This window comes from Leguminivora glycinivorella, chromosome 14 (genome assembly GCF_023078275.1).
Source record: "Leguminivora glycinivorella isolate SPB_JAAS2020 chromosome 14, LegGlyc_1.1, whole genome shotgun sequence".
NCBI classification, from domain to species: domain Eukaryota; kingdom Metazoa; phylum Arthropoda; class Insecta; order Lepidoptera; family Tortricidae; genus Leguminivora; species Leguminivora glycinivorella.
The window spans coordinates 8,806,653-8,834,642 of NC_062984.1; the positions used below are offsets into that span (position 1 = coordinate 8,806,653).

The following is a 27,990-nucleotide window of genomic DNA, read 5'->3' on the forward strand; positions in this document are numbered from 1 at the left end:
GTCCAGCACTACGCTACAGTGGCTACTGGACGAGAAAGTCGCTAAAGTGTGTCACTTGTACTAGACTACGGCGTTCTATGTGCGTCCATCATGACGGACCACTGGGAGCATGTGATTTGAGAGCGGGCCGCTGTGGCAGCGCTAGCCAACGCGTCCAGCCCACTAGCGCCCGCGTCATATCTAACGCATCCAGCACTACGCCGCAGTGGCTACTGGGCGAGAAAGTCGCTAAAGTGTGTCACTTGTACTAGACTACGGCGTTCTATGTGCGTCCATCATGACAGACCACTGGGAGCATGTGATTTGAGAGCGGGCCGCTGTGGCAGCGCTAGCCAACGCGTCCAGCCCACTAGCGCCCGCGTCATATCTAACGCATCCAGCACTACGCCACAGTGGCTACTGGGCTTGATGGTCGCTAAATCACTTATTCTAGATTAAGACGATACTGTGCGCATCTTGACACAACTGGGACACTTTATTGCTCGCTACATCGAGTAATACGAGGAAGACCTTCGATTTATTCATATAACAGTGTAGCCGGAAGTGGACCCAAAAATTTTAGTAGGATTCGAAAATAGACGTAGTCTCTATGCATAAATAGTAAACTGCGCTTGAATATTTAATACCTAAATAGCTATTACAGTGGCAGCCATTCCATCTCATTTAAATTATGCATGCAACGGTTGCACTTTAAAGGGTTTAACTATGCTGTAGTGCACGTTCTCGTAATTGTAACAAAGGGAATAAGAAATACAATCGATTACCCATGAATAGGTTAGTAACATTACCATCAGTAATTCGAAAATGTGACGGTACATAAGGTAAACCTTTCGATAACCCTCATTTTTTAACGCCCCACGCAAAAAACGTGTCTGTCTGCCTGTCTGTGTATGTGTCTGTATGTGGCATCGTAGCTCCCGAACCGATTAACGGATTTAGATTTAGTTTTGTTTGAAAGCAGTGAAAACTGAATTTTTATATAGTACTAGCTTTTGCCCGCGGCTTCGCTCGCGTTAGAAAGAGACAAAAAGTAGCCTATGTCACTCTCCATCCCTTCAACTATCTCCACTTAAAAAATCACGTCAATTCGTCACTCCGTTTTGCCGTGAAAGACGGACAAACAACAGACACACACTTTCCCATTTATAATATTAGTATAGTATATTAGTATGGATTGGGTCTCCAAAACTGCTGGAAAACAGAGGTACCAGCCATCTACATCAGCGGAATGATGTCTTCGAAATCACTCCCGCCACCCAAACTATAGTAGTAGGTACATATTACACATACACGTGCAGGGTATCAAATAAAAACTGATTAAATATTGTGTACTATGATTCAGTCAAATAGTATTTTTTTTTTATAATTTAGTCAAATAGTATATTTTTAAATATTTTTAAATTGAAGGAAAAATGGAAAAATTCACACCTCCGGCAGGACTCGAACCTGCGACCTTTGCCCTTGCCGGGGCCATCACGCTACCAACTGCGCCACGGAGGCCTGCTGGATGTGTGCGAATTCATCCATGCCCTCCCTCAATTCTCATTCTCAACCGCCTCAGGGTGGCGTTATAGCAAACATCTACCCGTAAGAATAGATCTTAACAGATCTTAACACAAACAAATTCAAAAAACAAATTCAGTCAAATAGTATTTAAAAATGTACAACAGTTTAAAATATACTGTCTTCACTATTCACTAGTATTTTATACAAACATACTTCATTCACTACCCACGTTACAAGTTTGAAACTTTCCCGTCTACTTTCTGTAGAGACTTTATTCGTGTGTCCTTTTGTATCGTAGTCGAGAAACTTAAGGACAGAGTTTGTCGGCTGATTTTATTATTCATGTTCGTCTGGAAACTTTCTTTGATGCCATATTTTTAGGGTTTTTAAAATGCACAGAGGCATTGAAATATGATTTCTAAAACCCTACCTAGTTATGTCAATCCCCGGGTGAGTCTTTCGGTTCTGTACTAAAAAGGTACAAAAGGTACCCTTAGTGCGTTTTCACATTATTTTTCCATTGAAATCCTTCCTACATCCGATATCGGATCGTATAATGTCAAAACGGACTTAAGGTGCGACTTGTCCGTCTGTCGAACTGTTTATTGTATACCGCTGCGGAAGGCCGGTAAAATCTCGATACAGGCTGTAAACAGTATTTCCTTTCCCAATACGAAACTTGGCAGCCGGTCAAACATAGCCAATGTGTTTGTGAATATTGGCAGTGCAGTCAGTCAAATTTTATTTATTTAAGTATGTGTACATTGTCTTGTATAGGGATGGTGCGAGTCGGCAGCATGCGAATGTGGCATACCAAAGCAGACAATCCGCCATATGGTGCTGGAATGCCCTAACACCAAATTCAATGGCAGCTTTGAAGAGCTCAAAACCTTAAATGGGAAAGCCGTGGACTATTTTAAGACTTCTAGGTTTAATTTTTAATTGTACAATGCAGTGACATGTAAATATAATGCCATACGATAAATAAATAAATAAATAATTACTATAGTTAGAATTTTTATTTTTTTATTTTACTAGAGTACTTTTTAGGGCATTACATTAGTAAGCCACACTCGGCTATTTTTCTGCTTTGTAGGCGAAAAAGGCCCGAAGAACACTCGGCACTATGAAAATGAAATGTCTTTCTTAAAATTCTACGTAGGTATTCGTAAAACGAGCACGTTTGAATCAGACTAAATCACGATAACAAATATTAAAGCGAATTTGTTGAGTAGTTTACTTTAGAGGTTTATTCAAAGCAGTGCAGCCACAAAGCATTTCGTTGAATATCAAACAGCGAGCTGAAAGTAAATTCAACGTTTTAATTAATTCAATTTTGTTTGACTAATAATACTAAGTATGGAAATTAGAGTAATTTTATCGGAATGGGAATATTCGGTGTATAATGAAATGAAGTTTATTTCGGGGTCACCTTGGAATGTTTTGCACGCAAGCTATTGTGGTTTTTGCGTAGGATGGTATTTTTGCTAGTTGTATAGAACGACCTTCAAATTTTTTTGTTTAATGTCCTTTGGTCCTGCCACTTTTATGTAAATGACATTGAGACTACACCGAAATACTCGTAAGTAGGTGTCAGAAACAGTCTTTACAAAGCAAAGCCTGTATTCGAGCCTACGAAATATCAAAGGAAAATAGCTTTATACAAACAAATTTGCCTGAAAACTATTTCGCTAAGGTACACTAAGTACATAACGTACCAGATTTTGCTGATTGAAATTACGACTAACTATATATACATTGCTGCAATTTCTACAGCTCAGGCCCCGTAGCCGAATGGCATTTCTGCGACGCGAAACGAAATCGAAACGCCGCCGCGGAAAGGTAGTCTGGCTCTGTCGCGCCAAAACGCAAGAGCGATGGAGATAGATAACTACGAAAGAGATATTATCGTGAGCGTTTCGTGAGCGTTTGTGCATTCGGCTACACACACAGGTACCAAATGCGTCACTAGTTCACTACCAACCATTTCATTTGTGACCTTTGATTACTTGAAATTGGTTCAGAATTTAAGGTCACACTATACTGGTGAGCTTGATCCTAATGATCCTCCCGAAATTCCTGGATAGAATAACGTTTCAGCTCTCAGTGTTTGCCTATTTGCCGGGAAAATGAATGCCTCGTGTGTACTTTTCTGGGAAAATCGAATTAAAATCAGATTGTGCGCTACTTGAGCCAGTTTTGTCTTTGTAAAATTAGGGATTTTCGGACGCGCCAATTGCGAGGGACGGCGAGTAAGCAACTAAGCAACATACTTTAAAGTTATCTTCCTTTCTTATTTACAGTAGAGTTTTAACGTATAGCGTACATCTTATGCTAATGGTGTATGCTATCGTGTGGTCAAACGTCTACCTATCCATACTAAAAAAAAAAATGTTTTGTCAAATAAAGAGTGAATAAAATATATTAGTTATACATAGGACATACTTGCACAGATTGACTGTGACCCACGATAAGCTGAAGAAGACTTGTGTTGTAGGACTCTAAGGTTAGCTAACAACTATGTATGTATGTACCTATACTAGCGGACAGGATCACTACCTCGGTCACACCAGCAGTCAAAATACAAAAATAACAAATAACTATGCGTTTAGGCATAGTATTAATAAGAGCCAATTTACCGATAATATATATATACCGATATAGCTTTAGTAGCGTAATTTCGCAACCATTATTATCATTTGATGTAAGCCGTTCCAAATAACTAATAAACTTTAACATCCAACCCCCCGGTATTGAAGCTTTAAACAGCTGACTAATTTAAATTCAAACCCACCAGTTCCCTTGACCTTTATTCGAGCACTAATTTAGATTATAGACCTTCATGTATACGAGGTACCTAAGGAACTGTCTAACTTTGGGAATACTTCGTGAAATTAGACTTGTCTGTCGGAATATTAACGTAGCGGCTTTAAGTTCGAAATTGGGAGTTATATGTAGAAAGGGCTTATTGTCATTTTCTTGTTGCTGTACGAATACTAAATATAATTATATACGCACTAGGTTTATATATTGGTATCAGATATAACGACGTTGATCATGATCCATGCCAGTGATATTTTAAGCATATAGTTACCTATAGGTAAATACCTGACTTTAAGCGTGAAAAAATATAAATATCGCATGTTTTCAATAGTCCTCACTACAAATACATTTTTATACTATACATATTATGTAGTATAATATCCTATCGAGACTCCAAAGTCGAAATCCGTGTATTTATGTCCCAGTGATACCTACACCATCCATTTATCAAGCTGATTTCAAATTGAAATCCTCTCTATATTGAAACTCGCAGTGACACGTCGTTGATTGATCGACGAAAATCAAAGCTTAGAGTAAAAAGCCCATATTTCTACTCGTATTTACTCGCTGGTAATTGATATTTGATTGCACGTGATAAAATATTCAGAGGGTGCGGGGTTAATGCGAGCTTAAAAGGTTAACCTTTCATGTCTTCGTTTTAGAGGTGAAGACGTTTTATAGCTTAGGGGAATCTTTATTAGAAACATTCTTTTGTGACCGAAAAAGGGTGAATGTGAATTTGAGTAAACAAATGTAAGGAACAACCAAGGTGTAAATTAAAATCGATCAAGGAAGTAGTTTTCATCAAATGAACGTTAAAGTTAATGCACTTCAATTTTAATTAAAAAGGTTCCGCTCTCGATTAGAAATTTTTGAATAACAATATAATCTAACCGTTTCTTTTTATTTAAATGAGTATCAAACTTTTTTTGCGAGAAAAAGTGGAAATTTTTGATTGGCTTTAGAGTCTTTAAAAAGCAGAATATGAATCAAAACGGGAGATAAAAATAATAACAATGAGGATCATTGCTCTATCTTTAAAAACCAGGGAGGAAATAGTCGAGAGCGGTTTTGATATCGTCTTAACGTAGAACTTACCTACATCACACCTCGGACACTGGCGATCAAATATATGAAAGAGGCGCGTTCCTAGCACACAGTCTAAGCTCGTGTGTAGGTGGTGAACGCGTACTGTGCTTGTATGAGTGAAATATGACAGGTCGACTGTTCGCGTTTTTGACAGGCGGTAACTGTGAGGTAACCGAGAGGGGGTGGTCGGCACTTTCAGCGGGGAGCGGGAGTGGCCATACTGTACGATAGTACTCTTTATTATACTGTGCCTACGTGATTCAAACCTGCAAAAACGTACCTCGCAGTCTCGGCAGTCTATTAGTCTCTATACGTCCCTATCGAGACTATCGAGATTGGAATTGTTCACTGATCAATAAATACCTCATTTAAATTTCAATGCACGTCACATTGATCACGTTGAATTTTAATTGAATTGGGTACCGCTAAAAGCAAGCAATCAACATAAATCGCTCAAGTTTAACAGCTTCAAATTCTGTGGGTGGTGTAGAAGTTGATTGTGAGATATGGGTTAAATCATAGTCCGGGCGATAGACTAGAAAGCTAACCCTGCAGTATCACAATTTAAGGCTACTGAAACTTGAGCAATTTCATGACAATGTGCTCTGACTAAGAGCAAGAGCTGATACCTACAAAATTATGAAATGCTATCCAACTCAAAACAGCCAAGCAGAAATTACGTTCATAAAAATGCTTCGAATTACCCTAGTTGCAAGTTTCTCGTAGCTGGATCTTACCGTCCTAATGGCCGATCACGAAGAGTAATGGTTGAAACAGCGGAGTCTGCTCGCCTGATGGAAAAGTTTGCACAAAAATTATATACCTACCCAATTTCTTATAGCAATTTAGTTCAGTTGACGTCATAGGACTTTAAAAAAAAATTGCCTTGGAAAAATACTTCAACTCAAATTATGAAGAAAGTATAAGTAACTAACTGTTAGGATCAAAGTATTAAATATAATCAACAGTTAATTTAATATTAATAATCCATACTAATTTTATAAATGGGAAAGTGTGTGTGTCTGTTTGTTTGTTCGTCTTTCACGGCAAAACGGAGCGACGAATTGACGTGATTTTTTAAGTGGAGATAATTGAAGGGATGGAGAGTGACATAGGCTACTTTTTGTCTCTTTCTAACCCCCACTTCCCTAAAATGAGTGGTGGAAGTTTGTGTGGAGCATTCCGCAATTTTCGAATTTAACGCGAGCGATGCCGCGGGCAAAAGCTAGTAATATATACGTGGGGAAAAACCGTTTTTTGCTTTTGGTCAATTTCGAGTGATTGTTGAGTTGAGATTTTTCCATAAAAAGTCACTAAGGTACATCTAAATTGTATGTTATTAGATCACAATAGCCCTGTTAAAGCAAGTAACAGGGAGAAAATATTATGATTTACGTTACATCACACTGAAAAAGTACTAAATGCATGACCGGTATTTATAGGGAATAAGGCCTCTTAATAATTTATCTAAGAAGTATATACTTACTTTTGCGATTCAAATAACTTTTTCTTGGCGTCGACTTTTACGAAAGTGTGAGTATGTAACAGAACAAGCGTCTATGACGAGGAAATGGACTCGTTATTACATATAAAACTTACGGCGAATCAACTTTTCCTTGACCAACTTTCTTGGTGCATATTTTCTTTGGGATTTCATTGGATATTTTGACAAATAATATCTTTGAAGCTTTATCACATGTATAGTCACGTCTTCACTCATAAAATTCACTGTTATTCGATGCAAAACAGGTTGGAAAAACATATTTATCAACAAACTACGTTCACATGGATGAAATACTGACACTGACAGTTGTCAACTGAGTAGCGTTCCAATATTATATCTTGATTTCAATTATAGGTCGTAAAAATTGATAATGATAAGTAGTAATATATTTTCTGGATGTGTTTATTGTAGCATTTAGAAACAAAAATGATATTTTGCCTCAAATTTGATTTACAAAACTGTTAAAAACTTTAGATAAAGTAGTATTTGCATATTTATATTTACCACAATATAAAATGTTTCATTACGTACTAGGAATCAACAAAAGATATCTCCATCTCACTCTAAAACACGTGCAGTCATGCAGATGTTACTATTGAGAAGCAAAAACGTACGTGCTGAGCTGTCTTGGACATTAATGCCTAAGGCGTACGACTTAGTAAACAAAACAGTTATGACCTTTTACTTATGAGTGTAATTTAGCGGCTATCCATTGTTATTTGTCGCCAGTCGCCCTTTTGTCGCCATATTTGTCGCTCTTTTGTCGCTCTTTTGTCGCTCTTTTGTCGCTCTATTATCGCTCTTTAGTCGCTCTTTTGTCGCTCTTTTGTCGCTCTTTTGTCGCTCTTTTGTCACTCTTTTGTCACTCATTTTGAATCTATAAAAGGGTCGGAGCGAGCCGACGCGCGTCATTCTTAAAATATCTACAAGACTAACAGTGTCTCTGGCTTTCGTGTGTTATACTGGTGAGTGAAGTTGTTCTGCTATTATTTCTCTGTTTGTTTTTACTGGGAAATTATTCTAAGTGATTGTAAACTTTGAAATTGTGTCTCTGTTTGATTGTGCGGGGACAATATCGTCGTACAGTTGAACTTAGACCTGTGGTGGAATTGCTTTACTGTCAGTTGTGGGGTTATTTTAGTGTTCTATTTATAGTGTAGTGTTACATTTAAATTAATGTGTATAGTGAAGTTTTCTGTGCTTTGTTTCATGAGTGCCGTCAAGCAATACAAAGACTGGGTCGATGTATGGCTGGTGCTTGGAGATAAGTCTGTGTTTGGTTTTGTAGGGAGTAATTCTTGCAAAACTAAGCTTAGATTATAGCACGTAAAGGAAACTTCACTCGTTTGTTTAGTTGGTCAGTAAAATTGAATTTAGTAATTTTCTATGGGGTTATTTTGTGAAAGTTATAAGCCAGATCATTGTTTGTGACAGACTGTTGTCCGGCTAAGCGCTTTATACCTTGCGGCTGTTAAACATAAGGCGTTTAGGGGTCTTTTTGTTCCAAGTGGAGGCTTGGACGTCTTTTATATACTTACAAAAGCGTATTTTCTCACCGGTCTCAAAGAGTCCAACTGTTAGATGGAAGTGAGGACTTTCACGATTGACGAAAGACATTAGGAGTAATCCTTGCTCACTGAAGTCGGCAGTATTTGAGGCTGGGGTCCTATACATATATATATTTATTTACTCGGTGTTCTGGTTCATGCTGGCGTTGGCCGCTGGAGATTTCGGTTGTGATCGATCCATATCCGAGTAAAGTCTGATCGCAGCTGGGTCTCCCATGTGGCTGGTACTGGTGTGTCCTAGAATACTGGATATATACACGGATAGGGCGATCTACTCTCTGCTATCCTAGCCTGCGGGCAAGAGCAGAGGGGAGGATCAGAACTCAAGCCTATAGGTTGCCTATCTCAGCTTCGCTGGCTGAACTGTACAGCTCTAGTAGGGATACACTTGTACATATTCTGAACACAAGATCTATGGTAAGTGAGGGTCTGTGTTTCAGATATGTTCGAGTAGGAAAAACAATAGGATTAGGGTAGAGTCACACACTATTTCTATGAAAGTAGAGTTCTCTTAAGATTGGTCTTAAATTATAATTGGTCAACGTGTATTGTGGAGAAATAATTTAACTACTACTATTATGGTTTTAATGGACTTTAAATGTGGTGTTTACTATCTTAAAATATGTGGTGGTAAAACTGGTAATTTATAAAACTCTTATTACTTAATTTATTTGAGTGAAATTAATAATTGTGGTAGCAATTTCTGATTTTTCGGTGTGGCTGCGGGACACTTAGTGTTGCTAACTGGTTTTTCAAGGTAAATTCTATCAAGTTAGTTAGGGAAACAAACTATTCTTTGGAATAAAAGGTATAGGTTTGTTATAGGGCCCAGTGGCATGCGAGCGCCGTCCACTGATGGAAAGTCAAAAGCTTAGAAAAGTTTGACTTACTTAGTTCTTATAAAAGTTAGCGACTGCTCGGTGTTTCGTTAAAACATTAGAAAGATCGAGAAGTTATGGTCAATTAGCAGTATTGGGGAAAAGGGGGGTTTAGCTAGGGAAAAAGAAACAAAATAAAAGGGGGGGTTAGTTAGTAGATAGATAGCCCTTCTGGCTTGGCATAGGACTCTCAATAAAACAGTTTGATTGAGATTAAGGATCCTATTCCGCAACGAAAGTTCGTACCCAAGCCAGGATCACTAATAGAGCGTAGCGGTTGTTTTCCAAAATATTTTTTAATATTTATTTCATGTATGTTTCACTCACTAACTTTTATTCTAAAAATTTCTTTATTACGTCATTAATTGTTTCACTCATAACCTTCTAGGCCTAAATCTGATAAAATACTCTTCTATTACACTATATTATTATGCTACAATAACCTTTATCCTTCTTTAAAATATAAATAAATAAAATTTTGAAAATTGGTCAAAAATACAGCTGATACAAATTAAGGGATCTGTGTTATCGCGGATCACATCGAAGGGTTCTACATAATCACGCTAGACGACACAAGGCCAAATTTACGGGGTATATTTAAAGGGGAGTTAGCTATACCGTTGATTAGTCAAGTAAGTAAGTAAATAAGTAAGGTGAGCGGAGGTTTATTTTCAAGTAGACAATGGTAAAAAATTTAACCACAGGGACTACATAAACAGTTTGGGGAGCGGGTCCAGCGCAAAGAAAAGCGGATGGTATTAGCCCGCGCGAAATATGCTGAAGACCAATATGGCCCTGAGGCAAAAATGTTTAGGGACCCCAGGGTACGTATTAGCCGAATGGCACAAACGCTCACGAAACGAAACGCTCGTAGATATCTATCTCTATCGTTCGTGCGTATTGGCGCGATGGAGCCAGACTATCTTTCGCGGCGTTTCAAGAGATAGAAATCTACGAGCGTTTCATTTCGTAAGCGTTTGTGCATTCAGCTACGCACGCAGGTTTATAAGGAAATTGCTAAAAAAAACATGACCACAATAGCATAAAGAAAGATAATGATTAGTGTTAAGACTCCAGAGCAGCCCCGTGGTGAAAAAAAAAAAACAAAAAAGCACCAGCAATCGTTGCGTGCCTGCAGTTCCGCATAGCGATTACCACTCCATATTACGTATAGCCTGCCTAACAACAGGTTGGAACGCCATGGTGACTCCACGGCAGTTGTTTCGTTGCATGATTGAGTGTCAGACCTTGACCCGAATGAGCAATCAGCCTGAAATTCCGCAGCTGCTGATTTCAGAGTATCAAAAAAAAGTTATAAATGAGGGCGTATGAATGTGTGTGGCAGTCTGTCAGTAGTATGTTGTAGTATAATAATGACATGTTTATTTTGTGACTTATTTAGTATGTTTTCATATTCAAAGGTGAAAACAATCACAGCCTGCGTGCGTAGCCGAATGCACAAACGCTCACGAAACGAAACGCTCGTATATATATAATTAATATATATATCTCTATCGCTCTTGCGTATTGGCGTGACAGAGCCAAACTATACCTTTCGCGGCGTTTCGTTTTCGTTTCGCGTCGTAGAAATGCCATTCGGCTACGGGGCTTGGTTCTGCTTACATTGTCAGTTAGGCAATTAGGTAAGTATATTTACTTTTGGATATTTCTCTTTTAAGTACATACCAACCTATCCACCCTATTTAAAAAAATACGTACCCGAGCTTATAATGTAATGTTAGTACGTTTTCACATTATCCGATCCGATATCGGATGTAGGACCGATATTTCCCATACATTACAGGTGCCATCTTTGATTTTTTTCCATTGCAATCCTTCCGACATCCGATATCGGATCGGATAATGAAAAGTGAAAACGGACTAACGTGTCATTCTAATTCGTTTCCTTGACTAAAGAAACTCTAAAAAAAATTAAGTTTGTTTAACCTGCATATCCTTCTTAATTAATTGTTTACGGTTCCACATGAAAGTGAAAGGTGGTCGGAAAACTTTTGTAATTTATTATGTTCGTCACACACTAACTTCACCTTCGTTTCAACTTTGTCTTCCAACTTCTACGTAACTTGCCTGGCTAACTATAATTTCCGTATAAGTTTCCGTGAACATCGTAACCCGTGTCGGCTTTAGTTTAGTACAGAACTTCGCGTTACTTATTATTCTTATTAATTATTACTTTTATTTTTAGGTTTAATTTTAGTTTTAATTTTATTAATACATTAATTAATATCATTGATTCAAAAGTAACTGCCAATTTTTGTTGTAAATAGGTCATGTTTATCCGGTGTCGTTTTTCCTAAAACATTAACAAAATTTCAGAGTCAGCGAGGTCGTATAATATACTAATATTATCAGTCTATACAATCTAGGCTATAATAGTCTTTAAATCGATGTTTTAAGGTGTCTACAAACAGCAGAGGCAATTTTGTCGGATAAAGTCGGCCAAACACGTGCGAACCGAGTTTCTCCACAGGTTCCTGGTAATCCAATCACTGACTGAGGTGAGCGAGCTATCGTCTCGGGTGTATAAATAATGTATTCGTACTTATAGTTATACTTTGGATTTACTCTAGATGTCCCTAAACTAGAAAAAAAAATCTCAAAAAAACCTTTTAATTGCTCTTTTTTAAATTATTCGATCCGATATTGGATGTCGGACCGGTACCCCATACATCACAGGCGCCATCTCGGATTTTTTTTATTGAAATCCTTCCGACATCCGATATCGGATCGGATAATGTGAAAACGCACTAAGAATAACCACAATACAAAATTTTCAATTGAAAAAAAAAGTGTACCGATTTTCATCAAACAAGGGTAAGAACACTCTTTCTACTCATGGTTTTATTGGCCCTATAAAGTTCGTATTTTACCAAATTCATTAATGTTCACTCTTAATAATCTTATGTCAATTACGTAATTAATGTTACCATTGAAGTCATACCACGGCGGGCGCCACGGCGGGCGGGTGGTCTAGTGGTAAAGACGTTAGCCGCGTAAGCTGAAGACCCGGGTTCGATTCCCGGCTCGGCCACCAGTGGGCCTTGTCGTTTTATCTTTCGTGTATAATATCTGTTTCAATTTATAATTTATATATTGTAGTGTGACTACTTGGAAAAAGAACAAGTCAAAATATTCAATAAAATAATTTGATTTGTTCCCTAGCTATAGGTATATTAAATTAAAATTAGAATATGGCTGGTACTAACCATTTTCACTCCATAAGCGATATAAGTAATATGTGTTGTTCCATCCTTATGCAAGCAGCAAGGACCCTTTTTCTGTGAAAAAGCACATAATACAAATAAAATGAAGTGCTACGACTACGGCGGCGTAGAGCTACGACGCTACGAGTTAAACCAGTTTCTTTTCTAGCCTGCGTTTGTGTCCCACTGCTTGGCAAAGGCCTCCCTCTCTTCCTATCGACCCTATTAAAGTTTATGGCAGTTTATTGTTAAAGGTTTAATATGTTAGATAACAAAAGGTGTCGCAGAAAGCAAACCGAGACTGGAAACTCAGATGGTACTTATGAGTTTTCTCTGCCAAAAATGTGGCAGGAAGGTTGCGCCGCCCGCGAATCGGCCTCTACAGTCACAGTATAATAAAGAATACTATCGTACAGTATGGCCGCTGCCGCTCCCCGCTGAAAGAGCCGCCCAAAAACGCGAACAGTCGACCTGTCATATTTCACTCATACAAGCACAGTACGCGTTCACCTACATACACGAGCTTAGAGTGTGTGCTAGGAACGCGCCTCTTTCATATATTTGATCGCCAATATCCTAGGTGTGCCACAGTCACCAAATGCGTTGTCGAAACAGCAATGTGTAAATCGTCTACAAATTCTGCAATAGACGCAAGGGCCTGATGCGATGATGTGATTATTAAAGGGTTAATATAAGAATATCCTTGCAAGTCCCAGACCAATTTTTTAGAATTTGAATTTAGAACTTACTTTTGTTTCTATAAGCATTCAAAACTTGAATTTAATTTGTTCAAGTACGCGGGGACTTCTGAGGACAGTGCACACAATATTTAAATTTATAACACTGGTACATCATCATCCTCCTTGCGTTATCCCGGCATTTGCCACGGCTCATGGGAGCTTGGGATCCGCTTTGACAACTAATCACAAAATTTAGCGTAATACACTAGTTCATATATTTATAAATTTATAATACATTAATAACGTTATTAAAATGAAATATTTTTGTTTCAGATCGAGCACACAGGTCATCGGAAAGGTGGGGGGACGTTCTTAGTTCCAATGAACGGCGGTATCTGGACTATGTGCGTGTCTCTTGAAGGTACTTTAACTTAGACTACTAATATCTATTTTAAATACATTAAATAATGAATTATGGATGGATATAATTTTATTCTAATACCAGTGCGTCCCTCGCGCTCACAGCATTGCACAAATTTAATAAGTACTACAAGAATATCATGAAACTCATAAAATAGGCACCTACAATACAATGACGAGATATTTACGACCTAAATGTCATTTCGTATCCGTTTTAGGATAAATTACGACTTTGGCAGCTCATTGCTACCACGTATTATTTATTTATTTAAACTTTATTGCACAAATAAAACATAATGGCGGACTTAATGCCTAATGGCTTTCTCTATTATATTATAAATCCCCATTTATTATAGAAAGTAACAAAGCTTAACGTAACTTCGCATCTGATGTCTGAATCTGCCACTCAAGATTATTAATTTTATCAAATTTTAAATTTGGTGCTGGTATTTTGACTCGATATTCAAATTTATATCAGATTGAGACGATATTACGTTCTCTTATCAGACTCGCCATCAGTTATGAAAATGACATTTTAGAAATCGAATTAATTTTCTCGAATAGGAGATATTACGCAAAATTTTGCTCAAATGCCGTGGCCGAAAAGAAAACTTGTCAATAAAATAAAATTTTACTGAATGCAGAAGCACCTAAAAATCTAATAAACACTTTAAACCACTGTTATACCTAGATATGTGTTTAGCGCACTCCAGTGTGCGTAGCCGAATACCAAACGCTTCACGATTCGTTCACGATTCGCTCACGATTCGCTCACGATTCGTTCTCGATTCGCTCACGATTCGCTCACGATTCGTTCACGATTCGCTCACGATTCGTTCTCGATTCGCTCACGTTTCGCTCACGATTCGTTCTCGATTCGTTCTCGATTCGTTCTCGATTCGCTCACGATACGTGAGCGTTTCGTGAAGCGTTTATGCATTCGTCTACGCACACTGTTCAACGTATTAAATATGTCCCAATTATGTTCGTTTACAGACATATTGTACTGTCGCATGACGAATCGATCAACTTTGGTTACATTATAGACTTTTTACCACAGAACCCTACCCTAATTGACAGTCGTGTCCAGAAAATGAAATGAAACTCAATAAATGTCAATAGTGCTCGGAAATAATATTAATATTGATAGATTTCATTTTCTTCGAACAACACATTTGCTGACTCTAAGCTTCTACTTCTAGGGCGGATACATGATCCGATGTATTTAAAACAGATCTTTATTTTCAGAGGAGGAGGTGTCAATATTGTCCAGAGCGGCTTCCCAACACAGCCGGTGTGCACAAACTATTTGGCGGACAGCGAGGATGATGAGCCGAGAGCGGACTGGCAACATCGTAAGTTTTTATAATAATTCTTTGCTTTATATTTTTAAATTAAACGAAAAATGGAAAAATTGTGAATTTTCGTCAGTTTTGTCGGAGCCGTCGCTCTCACCAACTTAACCACGGAGAGCTGCTGCATGTGTGCGAATTTATCCATGCCTGCCCTCAATTCTGAAACGCCTTACCCGTAAGAATGCATCTTAACAGGCACTGGAGTCTCAATTTATATTGAGAATTCGCCAGTAACAAAGTTTGCATGCTAATCCATACTTAAATTGGTTGAAATAAGTAAATAAATTAGTTTTTTTTATCATTATCATCATGCATATATTAATAAAATATCGCTCGCAGATGCTTCTGCGTTTATTAATTCAGAATTCTTTAGTTTATTTGAGATTCAATTTGAGAACTTTGCATTAAATTGCAGATTCGGTTGATCGACTAAATTAATTGTCTGTAGTTAGCTTAAACTTATTGAATATTGATCGAATAATTGCTTACAAGTTCTTGAACCAAGTTAACTACGAGTACCTATAAGTGATATGAAATATTCCATTTCCATGACCTTTTTAACACGCTTTTATTAGGTCGTCGTGTATGTAACTATGTATGTAATGGAATCTAAGGAAGCTAATTTAACCATCTTCCAGGAGTCGTAGCGTAATGAAAATTGGCAGCTATATGTAGTTCCGATGACAATACAATAATATGGTACTGTTGAGCTGATCTGATGATGGAGTCGGAAGATATGAACTGGAACTACATGATGGAACATCGTATCATAGGCGTTTTTGGGTTTCTTAGAAAAGTCTTGTAATGAACTTTGACTACAATTAGGTTTCAAAGTCTGATGATGAAGCCGAAAGATATGAACTGGAACTACATGATGGAACATCGTATCATAGCTGTTTTTGGGTTTCTTAGAAAAGTCTTGTAATGAACTTTGACTACGATTAGGTTTCAAGGTCTGATGATGGAGCCGGAAGATATGAACTGGAACTACATGATGGAACATCGTATCATAGCTGTTTTTGGGCTTCTTAGGAAAGTCTTGTAATGAACTTTGACTACAATTAGGTTTCAAGGTCTGATGATGGAGCCGGAAGATATGAGCTGGAACTACATGATGGAACATCGTATCATAGCTGTTTTTGGGCTTCTTAGAAAAGTCTTGTAATGAACTTTGACTACGATTAGGTTTCAAGGTCTGATGATGGAGCCGGAAGATATGAACTGGAACTACATGATGGAACATCGTATCATATCTGTTTTTGGGCTTCTTAGAAAAGTCTTGTAATGAACTTTGACTACGGATAGGTTTCAAGGTCTGATGATGGAGCCGGAAGATATGAACTGGAACTACATGATGGAACATCGTATCATAGCTGTTTTTGGGCTTCTTAGAAAAGTCTTGTAATGAACTATGACTACGATTAGGTTTCAAGGCCTGATGATGGTGCCGGAAGATAAGAACAGAAAAAAAGGGGGGGCTCGAGGGGGAAGCATGAAAGAAAGATCAACGTAGTATTTAAAATAAGTTGGGTTAGCGTTTTCTTGTGACCTTTCAGAGCAAACAAAGGGGGGTTCGGGGGGTGAAGGCCCCCGCATAAAAGAAAGATCAACGTTGTATTTAAAATAAGTTGGGTTAAGGTTTTCTTGTGATCCTTAAGAGCAAAGAAAAGGGGGCTCGGGGGCGAAGCCCCCCGCATGAAAGAAAGATCAACGTAGTATTTAGAATAAGTTGGGTTAGCGTTTTCTTGTGACCTTTAAGAGCAAACAAAGGGGGGCTCGGGGGGGCGAAGCCCCCCGCATGAAAGAAAGATCAACGTAGTATTTAAGATAAGTTGGGTTAGCGTTATCTTGTGACCTTTAAGAGCAAACAAAGGGGGGCTCGAGGGGCGAAGCCCCCCGCATAAAAGAAAGATAAACGTTGTATTTAAAATAAGTTGGGTTAGGGTTTTCTTGTGATCCTTAAGAGTAAAGAAAAGGGGGCTCGGGGGGCGAAGCCCCCCGCAAGAAAGAAAGATCAACGTAGTATTTAGAATAAGTTGGGTTAGCGTTTTCTTGTGACTTTTAAGAGCAAACAAAGGGGGGCTCGGGGGGCGAAGCCCCCCGCATAAAAGAAAGATAAACGTTGTATTTAAAATAAGTTGGGTTAGGGTTTTCTTGTGACCTTTAAGAGCAAACAAAGGGGGGCTCGGGGGGCGAAGCCCCCCGCATGAAAGAAAGATCAACGTAGTATTTAAGATAAGTTGGGTTAGCGTTTTCTTGTGACCTTTAAGAGCAAACAAAGGGGGGCTCGCACAAAAGAAAGATCAACGTTGTATTTAAAATAAGTTGGGTTAGCGTTATCTTGTGACCTTTAAGAGCAAACAAAGGAGGGCTCGAGGGGCGAAGCCCCCCGCATAAAAGAAAGATAAACGTTGTATTTAAAATAAGTTGGGTTAGGGTTTTCTTGTGATCCTTAAGAGCAAAGAAAAGGGGGGCTCGGGGGGCGAAGCCCCCGCATGAAAGAAAGATCAACGTAGTATTTAGAATAAGTTGGGTTAGCGTTTTCTTGTGACTTTTAAGAGCAAACAAAGGGGCTCGGGGGCGAAGCCCCGCATAAAAGAAAGATAAACGTTGTATTTAAAATAAGTTGGGTTAGGGTTTTCTTGTTACCCTTAAGAGTAACGAAAAGGGGGGCTCGGGGGGCGAAGCCCCCCGCATAAAAGAAAGATTAACGTAGTATTTCAAATAAGTTGGGTTAGCGTTTTCTTGTGACCTTTAAGAGCAAACAAAGGGGGGCTCGCATAAAAGAAAGATCAACGTTGTATTTAAAATAAGTTGGGTTAGCGTTTTCTTGTGACCTTTAAGAGCAAACAAAGGGGGGCTCGCATAAAAGAAAGATCAACGTAGTATTTAAGATAAGTTGGGTTAGCGTTTTCTTGTGACCTTTAAGAGCAAACAAAGGTGGGTCGGTATTTAAAATAAGTTGGGTTAGAGTTTTCTTGTTACCCTTAAGAGTAACAAAAAGGGGGGCTCGGGGAGCGAAGCCGGGGCATAAAAGAAAGATTAACGTAGTATTTAAAATAAGTTGGGTTAGCGTTTTCTTGTGACTTTTCAGAGGAAACAAAAGGGGGGGCTCGGGGGCGAAGCCCCCGCATAAAAGAAAGATCAACGTAGTATTTAAAATAAGTTGGGTTAAGGTTTTCTTGTGATCCTTAAGAGTAAAGAAAAAGGGGCTCGGGGGCGAAGCCCCCGCATGAAAGAAAGATCAACGTAGTATTTAGAATAAGTTGGGTTAGCGTTTTCTTGTGACTTTTAAGAGCAAACAAAGGGGGCTCGGGGCGAAGCCCCCGCATAAAAGAAAGATAAACGTTGTATTTAAAATAAGTTGGGTTAGGGTTTTCTTGTTACCCTTAAGAGTAACGAAAAGGGGGGCTCGGGGGCGAAGCCCCCGCATAAAAGAAAGATTAACGTAGTATTTCAAATAAGTTGGGTTAGCGTTTTCTTGTGACCTTTAAGAGCAAACAAAGGGGGGCTCGCATAAAAGAAAGATCAACGTTGTATTTAAAATAAGTTGGGTTAGCGTTTTCTTGTGACCTTTAAGAGCAAACAAAGGGGGGCTCGGGGGGCGAAGCCCCCCGCATGAAAGAAAGATCAACGTAGTATTTAAGATAAGTTGGGTTAGCGTTTTCTTGTGACCTTTAAGAGCAAACAAAGGTGGGTCGGTATTTAAAATAAGTTGGGTTAGAGTTTTCTTGTTACCCTTAAGAGTAACAAAAAGGGGGGCTCGGGGAGCGAAGCCGGGGCATAAAAGAAAGATTAACGTAGTATTTAAAATAAGTTGGGTTAGCGTTTTCTTGTGACTTTTCAGAGGAAACAAAAGGGGGGCTCGGGGGGCGAAGCCCCCGCATAAAAGAAAGATCAACGTAGTATTTAAAATAAGTTGGGTTAAGGTTTTCTTGTGATCCTTAAGAGTAAAGAAAAGGGGGCTCGGGGGGCGAAGCCCCCCGCATGAAAGAAAGATCAACGTAGTATTTAGAATAAGTTGGGTTAGCGTTTTCTTGTGACCTTTAAGAGCAAACAAAGGGGGGCTCGGGGGGCGAAGCCCCCCGCATAAAAGAAAGATAAACGTTGTATTTAAAATAAGTTGGGTAATGGTTTTCCTGTGACCCTTAAGAGCAAATAAAGGGGGGCTCGGCAAAAAAGAAATACTTAAATTTTGTTTGAATTAGTTGAAATGTGACAATATTTTCTAATCGAGTCAAACAAAATCCCACTAGCTGAGAGCTTCAAAACAATGTATGGCGAAAGTATGTCTCTCTAATGTTTTCAAAAAGTCCGCGATGGCACATGTCTATATTGTCTATCTTTTACGGATAACTTACTAGGTATAAACATTTTTATGATAATACCGTAATAAGAAGGTAGCCGCTAGTTATTATTAAGTAGCAATTAGCAATAAGTACACGTTAAGCCACAAATGGCATGTAAAATCCGCCTACTTGAAATAAATTTATGTATAAATGTTAAAAGTATTTCATTATTAATGACTAAAAAGTATAAAATAAATTAATAGTTTAAAAAACACTATAAAACACGCTTTTATAAATGCACGTAAAAGCCAAAAATAAATTATGGATCGTTCAAGTTGTCTCTATTTGTGAGCTGAAGTTTAAAAACTATGTGCTTTTAATTATAATATTTGATTGTAAAAGCGTGGGGCGCTGGAACAGGAAAGACTTTCTTGTAAACAAATACTAATCCGAACTTCCTGGCGAATGAAGTTGCATGAGAACATAACGTTTACATATGCCGCCTAAGGGTTACCAAAGAGAACCAAAGATATCTCGTCCACGAACAAGAAATCTGTATCCTGTCACTGTAGATACTTTCCCCTTTTGTACTTTGATTACCGGAAAAAAGCGGCGTTCTAAGTGTCGGTGACTGTCGACTCTCCTCGCTACTAGCGCATATTTTGTCTGAGTTCGACAAACTGGTACCTACCTACTTTGAACACTGACTTTTAATTGATTTGACTGTTTAATGTAGAACCTACTAGTCATGCTGCAACTCCAGTTAGCGCGTCAATCTGTGTAACCTCCTTCCCGTAACATAGCATAATTTGATTTATCAGCAAGTTATACAAAAAGTCTTTCCTGTTCCAGCGCCCCACGCTTTTACAATCAAATATTATAATTAAAAGCACATAGTTTTTAAACTTCAGCTCACAAATAGAGACAACTTGAACGATCCATAATTTATTTTTGGCTTTTACGTGCATTTATAAAAGCGTGTTTTATAGTGTTTTTTAAACTATTAATTTATTTTCAACTTCATTTCAAATGTACCAGTGGTAGACTAAATGCGGAATAAAGGTCTGAACTAGACAATTTTAGGATCAACCGAGACAAAAAATAAAAAGGTTTGAGAAAGAAGTTTTTCATAACACGCGGAATAAAATCGTTTTTGATGGGCTGGGCCCAATATAGCTAGTGTGCCTGTGGACGAAATATTACACTTTGTGAAACAATTTTATAGCACGGAATACAAATGTCAGTTTACCAGTCATAAGGGATTACTTACGAGATGACACTAAAGATATCTCAAATAGCTAGCATGTACTACACACTGAATCTAATAGGTATCCTATGCCCCGTCACGCGTCAGATCGGTGCCATCGTCACGCCACTAAGCGCTAAGTAATATCGAATATTTTCGAAACATAATAGCTTTTTACCTAATGATGCAATGAAACAAAAGCATTACAAATTAGAGCGCCAGGTCAAAGGCCTCCTATGTTTTCGTTCCCCGACAAACTTCATTAGCATTTCAAATTATACAATATACATACTTTGGATATACCTGCAGGTAAAATAAAGGTTACCTTCGAGGTATTGGATAGACCGAAGTCTGTAAAGACGGTGCAAAGTTATGTTAAACTACAAATTGCGGCTTAATGGCAACGGTAAAAACGGATGAGGTATATTATGTATCTAATGTTATTCAATTGTACTTAAATAAAGTTCCTATTTGTTAAAAAGTTAATGAATTTTAATATAAGGCACTGGTGCCACCGCGAGCTAGTAAGCTATGAACTATCGGCTATAAAAACGAACAAAAGATAAGCACTCCCGTGCAAATAAAAGAGACACGGCGATAGTGATAGCTCACCGCTGGGCGAGTAACTATAAACATCGCTGCGCTCTTTTATTTACGCGGGAGTGATTATCTTTTGTTCGTTTTTGTAGCCGATAGCTCATAGTTTACAAGCTCGCGGTGGGACCAGTGCTTAAAGTGGTAACGATCTTGCTCGTGTGATCGGCTAACTTTATTTTTCTTCAACAATATCTCAAAATTTTCTTCTGAATTCTGATGATAAAGAAAATTAAAAAGAAAATACGTTCATTGTTTATAGAACTTTTTGCCGATTTTTATCAAGATAAATTGACAATGGCCGTATTATTCATAGTCGAATATAAATTGGGTGCTTAGCGTTTACAGGCGGCAATGATGGCGTAAATTTGTCAGCATTATTATTCAGGAGTTAAAACTCCTAAATAAATTTGCCTTAATATTTCCAATTACTCTCTGCGTTGGTGGCCTAGCGGTAAGAGCGTGCGACTTACGATCCGGAGGTCGCGGGTTCGAACGGCTGGCTCCGGCTTCGTACCGGCTCGTACCAATGAGTTTTTCGAAACTTATGTGCGAAATGTCATTTGATATTTGCCAGTCGCTTTTCGGTGAAGGAAAACATCGTGAGGAAACCAGACTAATTCCAATAAGGCCTAGTTACCCGTCGGGTTGGAAGGTCAGATGGCAGTCCCTTTCCTATACGCCAAATCTTGATTAGTTGTATGACCCCAAGGTGGCAATGCCGGGATACAAGGAGGATGATGATTTCATCGCTCTCTTTTCCTACCTAGATATTTTGTATCCCATCTCCTCCTATATGTTATGTAAGGTCAATATACAATGATCGTCGTATTTGGAACACGGGTAAGTGTGTCATAAGGTGAAGTGTGTCTGGGCTTACCATTTGGCCTGTTTCAACATCGATAAGTGTTTATTGAGTGTTCAATACGTCTACCACTAATCGTGACTAGCAAGTAGCAAAATTATGAACTCGCAAAATCCACCTGTGACAATGAGTAAAAAGGCAAAATGTGAAGCCCAGACAGTACATACTTCCACTGTGGTCATCTTTGCCTGAAATGGTCGATACGGTCCTCAAGGCAACACAACCTACTAACACAATTTTATTATATCCCATTCCAGCTCTTCCTGTTGCTCTTTAAATGGCTAACTAAGGTTACGATCCAGTAGAACGAGCATGTACCCATTCTAACCAACCCCTTCCCCCTCTCCTCCACTTAACAGCGACCTACCCTTGTTTTTTTCACAACCAATCAGAAAAATGTTGGTAACATACTTGATTCGATGTGACACAAAAGCTCTTTTACGGATGAGGATTTTATATTTCAGACAAATTAAATTTATATGTACGACAAGATTTGGACTGTTATTCTCGTCGCCTACTTTTATCGACTCTGACCAAAGAAAATTATGTAGATACATAGTGTATTAATTACCGACTTGCAAAACTAGAGGTAAGTATCGAGTTTAGTTATTAATACCATCCTTTTCATTAGCGCTGATTCTGAACAAGTATGGAAAATTATAAACTGAAATATAGGTGTGTAGATACCATACACTTAAGAAAAAGCGATCAAGCCCACTGGTGACAAAACCGAGAAATAATTTGATTTGTTGCCTAGTTCAAAGTATGAAAAAAATATCAATACGACTTCAGACACTTCAGTTACCAATTGGTACTTAGATATTGCGGTAAGTAAGGGGTCACACAAAAGATAGTTCAGCCTTGAACGATTATCTCTGGAAGCGTTGGAACTATAATAACTGCCCTGCCAAGATGTTGACCTGAAACGTTGAATACAAATCATAACACACTGAAGCGACGGGGAACATGAGAAGGCTATATCGTCTCACTGTCTATTTTACACCTTACGTTTTTCCTCGCAAGGTGGTATTTGACTTTTTGTTGAACCTCTTAACCCCTTTGTGTTTACAATGTAAAGGGTCTTGATAAAGCAAATGTAAGCTTGAAATACGAGTGGAGAGTGGATACATTGTTCCCTCTTGAAAGAGTATTTCCACTTAGTATGTATAGACGACCGTAATATACGGGCAAAAAAGTACATGATTTTGTTGCTAACTGTACTAAAAGTTAATTAAGATACGAGTTGTCCATTTAAATAAAAGCTGTAGCTGAATGATTTATGTTACAATTACTTTTTCTATAAATGTATTAGCTTTGATTTATAGCAAATTTTATGTAGGCTGAGTCCGAGGAGGGACTTGTGTCCTTTTTCACCGAGTCAATTTGAGTTATACCCTTTTTCACTAGACCCACGGGATTCTTTTATGTGTATTTATGTAGGTACCTATATCTATGTTTTGGGATCTCGAAAACAGCTCTTATGATTTTGATGGAAACTCGATCTAGCTACGGCTACGTTTTTTTCGGGAAAAAAGGCACATTTTTAGTGTTTATATTTTCTACGCAAAGTTCTGTCTCCCAGAAATTTTACATAAGGGTTGGTTTTACAATGCGTACTCGAACATGTACAATAGCGTGTATACCAGAGAATGGCAGCGCTCATTTTAGGAGAGTGTTTATTGTTTGTTTCTGCTTGGCTTTGCGGCCATAAAAACACAGTGGCCGAATATTTGCGCTTTTTCAAATAAACGGCCACTTTTCTTTACGCGACCTACATACCAGAATGTACTTACGAATTAAGTTGTTAATAATTTAAGTCTTCGCGTACGTATAATAAATGTTTGAGTTTTAGTACTCGTATCAGAATAAGTTACGGTTATCGTCTAAACTCGAGAAGGAAATTTATATCGTCTTGTCGATTTTTCTTTTATGTGTACTATTTGTAAGTTTAGGTACTAATACTACCGTGAAATTTACACCTTCAATTCAATTTGCGATTGGTTCTATGTAATGTAACCGCCTCACAAGGGTATATACGAGGATATATCCTCGTACCCTTGTGAACTCTTCAAGCGACTATAAAACCCACTTCGCCCCAGAAATTCTATTTTGTTTTAAAAGTTATATTTGTTGTATAATTTCTTTTGTGCCAGTATTTACGTGATTAAATATATGTATAGATTTTGGTCAGGTACTAACCAAATTACAGCTTTCTATTAGTCAGGCACCAAATTAGGTGCTGAGAAATTGAGGATTCCTTAGCTAAGCCGCAGACGTATTGACCTAGTCCGTCTGGACCTTACCAGACATACTACATATAGACAGGTTCATATTATAGATATAAATTCATGCACCATGTGAAGATTATTAAAAAGTAAGTATAAGTATAACTAGAAGGTGACATATGTATCAGATATATACTCAAACACACAACTGACTTAAAATTACGTACACAACATACAAAAAAAAGGATTCCGACTCAGCTATTATCAGTATTATTCGAATTGTGATACATTTTTTCCGTCTCAAAAAAAGATACTTAGTATGGTAGTGACGTAAGGGTGGTTGAACGATACTGCATGATTTTCAGTTACCTTAATTTTTTTTTTTAATGGGATAGGAGGCAAACGAGCAGACAGGTCGCCTGATGGTAAGCGATTACCGCCGCCCATGGACACCCGAAACACCAGAGGTGTTGGAGGTGCGTTGCCGGCCTTTAAGATGGGTGTACGCTCTTTTCTTGAAGATTTGAAGGTCGTATCGGTCCGGAAATACCGCAGGCGACAATTCATTCCACAGTTTAGCTGTGCGGGGCAGGAAGTTTCTGGAAAAACGCACAGTTGAGGACTGCCAGCCATCTAGAATTATATCGCTTATTAATTATTACATATTCGATGCCAGCACGACCAGCACTGCACTTTAACTTTGCCAATAATATAGGGAAGTGTGTAGCGAAAAGAGAACCCGGCTATCGCCCTGAAAGTATTAATTTCTAAAATATAAGACAGACAATTTAATACTTAATTATTTATATTTTTCCAGGAATGCAGAACCTCTCCATATCGTGCGCGCTCGTTTGCCTCATAGTTCTAGGGAGCGCTGCTCTTGTGGGTGCTTTTGGCGTCTGCAAGCATCAGATCAGCGCAGTTCTGGTCACTGGGGTCATGTACCTTTTAGCTGGTAAGTATATTTGAACAGTAAGATGCCGATTGGCCCATAGCGACCATTCGAATGAGACGTAGTAAGAAAATTATTAATTATTTAAAAAGCCCGTGATTCAGGTGTTTTTCATTTTATCCACCATTTAGTCATTCTACACAGTTACAAAACTATCGACGTTGAAAATAAAAAATGCCTATTCATGCTATGTAGGTTGTAAACAAAGGAAAACACCGCAATGACGTGCCGTTCACAATATAGGTGGGAGTTGGTTATGTACGTACACGAATTTTAAACGAAATTGAGGTCATGAATCACATCAAATAATATGTTCGTTCCTAAGTGGGCAAATATTAAGTAGATATGCGCCAATATTTAGAAGTCAGCAGCTTTTAATGTTGTGACATACCTAATACGTGTGACGGTACAGAGTCAACAACACAGCTGTGAATACAGACAAAGTGCCAAAATATAGAACTTTATTGCCTGTACATTAAGGCAAAGACCTATATAACTTCGTATAGACGGCCAAGGTCTAAGAAAAAAACGTACCTCAAAGCCATAGAGAAAAAGGTACGGTGGCCAAGATGGCGTTACACTTTTGGGGAACGCTCGGCTAGATGGCGCTAATATTAATATTTGACATTTTAACACATATCAAGCTAAGAATATGGGCCAAATTGTTAAAACTGAGGTTCAAAAGTTTTAAGCCTGTGCCGCGAGATGGCAGTCTATATGTACTGTGATTACACATTTTACTTTGACAGTAACTCTCTATAATACTCCATCCTCTTTGATTAAGGTGTGTATACATATTTTTGGCACTTTGTCTGTATTCACATTTGTGTTGTTGATTGTTGACTGTACACGAAGTCACTCATTTATTTTAGGTATATAGGTACCTAAGCGATATAAAAGTTAAATTTACCTACATAAAAAATAAGTGCTTAATTTCACACAGTCAACGTATTTATCACGAATGCCACAGTTAATTGAATTTAAATTGGGTACGTGCTCCATCGTATGACGCTGTCGGCGAGCGGGCTTTAGATGAAATGGCGTCTCGCCGTAATAAAAATCAGCTTTATAACTAAAGTTTGCTCTTTCGATTACTTTTAAAGCTGAAGTTTTTTACCCGATTGCGACACGAGATTGGGTGGTAAATGCACTAGCTCACATAAACACCGCTTAATTTCCTACACATTTGTATATTTTTGACTATTTAAAAGTGCTTATTGTAAGCCTGATTAAATATTTTGACGAGACTTGATTTGATTTAAAGCATACATGGAACATGTTTAAAAACCTAAATGTACCTATGACAATACGACTATTAGGTATATGAACCTTTGTAATATTTGTACTTTTTGGTTATTGCTTGCTTGTGGTTATTAGTTAATAAAATAATTTGTTTGATACCAAATGACTTGTGATTCGTGTAACACGCTATCACCCGTTGGTATACCTCGCCTAAACTAAACAGAAAGAATTGCCTATAAATTACTCGTTGCGTGACAAGATAATCCCCGGTTAGATGTGTTAGAAATAAAATATCCTACAGGAATAGTATTCGTTGTTATAATTATTCTATGTATTGTTGTCAGTAATATTTGAATTATTTAAACACATTAGACTTATATTGACCGGGATATAGACCGTGATTACCTTTTTGATTTTTGTCGAGCTCCCGATATTTCGACGCAGTTGCATGCATCATGATCACGGAAAACACGGTATGAGGTAATCACGGTCTATATCCCGGTCAATATAAGTGTAATGAAAATAACCGTGAATCATTCAAAACTCTTATTTAAACACACTTCAAGATTTATATCCTACCGACTGCGCCATGTAGGCGATGATTTATATTTCGTTTATTTATCCAAAAACTTAATTAAACTACGAAATATTATATTTATATTTGTAACTGCAGATTCGTCACTCTTTGAATAAATAATAATACCCGTTCAATATACGAGTATACAATCAAACTTTTTAATAATCTTCTTTTCAATTTCAGGTCTGTTCGCGATGTTCACCCTCATGATAATCCACTTCAAGCGCGTCCAGCGTACTTCCACCCGAGGCACCCACGGCGATGGCACCGGGGATGGGGTCGTGGGGCCCCAGGCCCCGGCCTACCCCCTCCTAGCCGCTAGAGAGTTCTCCACAGCTTGGTCACTAGAGCTGGGATGGGGTGGAGTGGTACTAGCTACCACTACGTCGCTGCTTTGGATTCTTTTGTCGAAGATTATGAGATATAATCCTTTGTCTGCTATGTTGTTGTAAATTTGGAATCGGTGTTTAATTTTAAGGAGGTACCTACCTCTGACAGCTAAGTACACAGTCGGTGACTCTCAGTTTCTAGGTTACCCTATCCTACCTGCAAGAAACTCAACAGACTGGTCACTGATGACTAGTTTGGGTAAGGAGACATGATTCCAGCTACCACTGTCGTTGTCGCTATTTTGGTTCCTTTTCTCGAAGATTGTACTGATTGCGATGTTTTTGTCAGTTATTGATGTTTTATGTTTGAGACGCTGTAGCTGTACTATAATCGTTGGTCTTGTAATGCTATGTTTGCGATATTGTGTTTTTGATATTATGAGCAATAATTTTAGGCAGACGTATTAGTCCTAAGTACATCTACCATCGTGCTATTAGTTTAATTAAATACCTAGCATGCATCTGTGCATGGAATATCATGCGCGGATCATAGGTTGGCCATACAAATAGACCACGTGACCCCCCCCCCCTCCTCCCCCCTCCCTGGGTCCGCTGCTGGATCCG

The 27,990-nt window shown here is 38.3% G+C and overlaps 2 protein-coding genes across 2 annotated transcripts in view; both read left to right on the forward strand.

The window, feature by feature from the left end:
• Positions 1-2,466, forward strand: part of LOC125233352 — a 60,263-nt gene extending 57,797 nt beyond the window's left edge. Inside the window, exon 5 of the mRNA XM_048139337.1 lies at positions 2,284-2,466. Within this exon, the coding sequence (XP_047995294.1) occupies positions 2,284-2,448 (165 nt within the window). The 3' untranslated portion in view covers positions 2,449-2,466. The remainder of the gene's footprint in view (positions 1-2,283) is intronic.
• LOC125233351 lies at positions 1-27,829 on the forward strand. Its single transcript, XM_048139336.1, has 5 exons — positions 1-46; positions 13,606-13,693; positions 14,941-15,047; positions 25,084-25,221; positions 27,221-27,829. Exons 4-5 carry the CDS (start codon positions 25,086-25,088, stop codon positions 27,487-27,489), a joined length of 405 nt encoding a protein of 134 aa, XP_047995293.1. The 5' UTR covers positions 1-46; positions 13,606-13,693; positions 14,941-15,047; positions 25,084-25,085; the 3' UTR covers positions 27,490-27,829.
• The last annotated feature ends 161 nt before the right edge of the window (positions 27,830-27,990 follow it).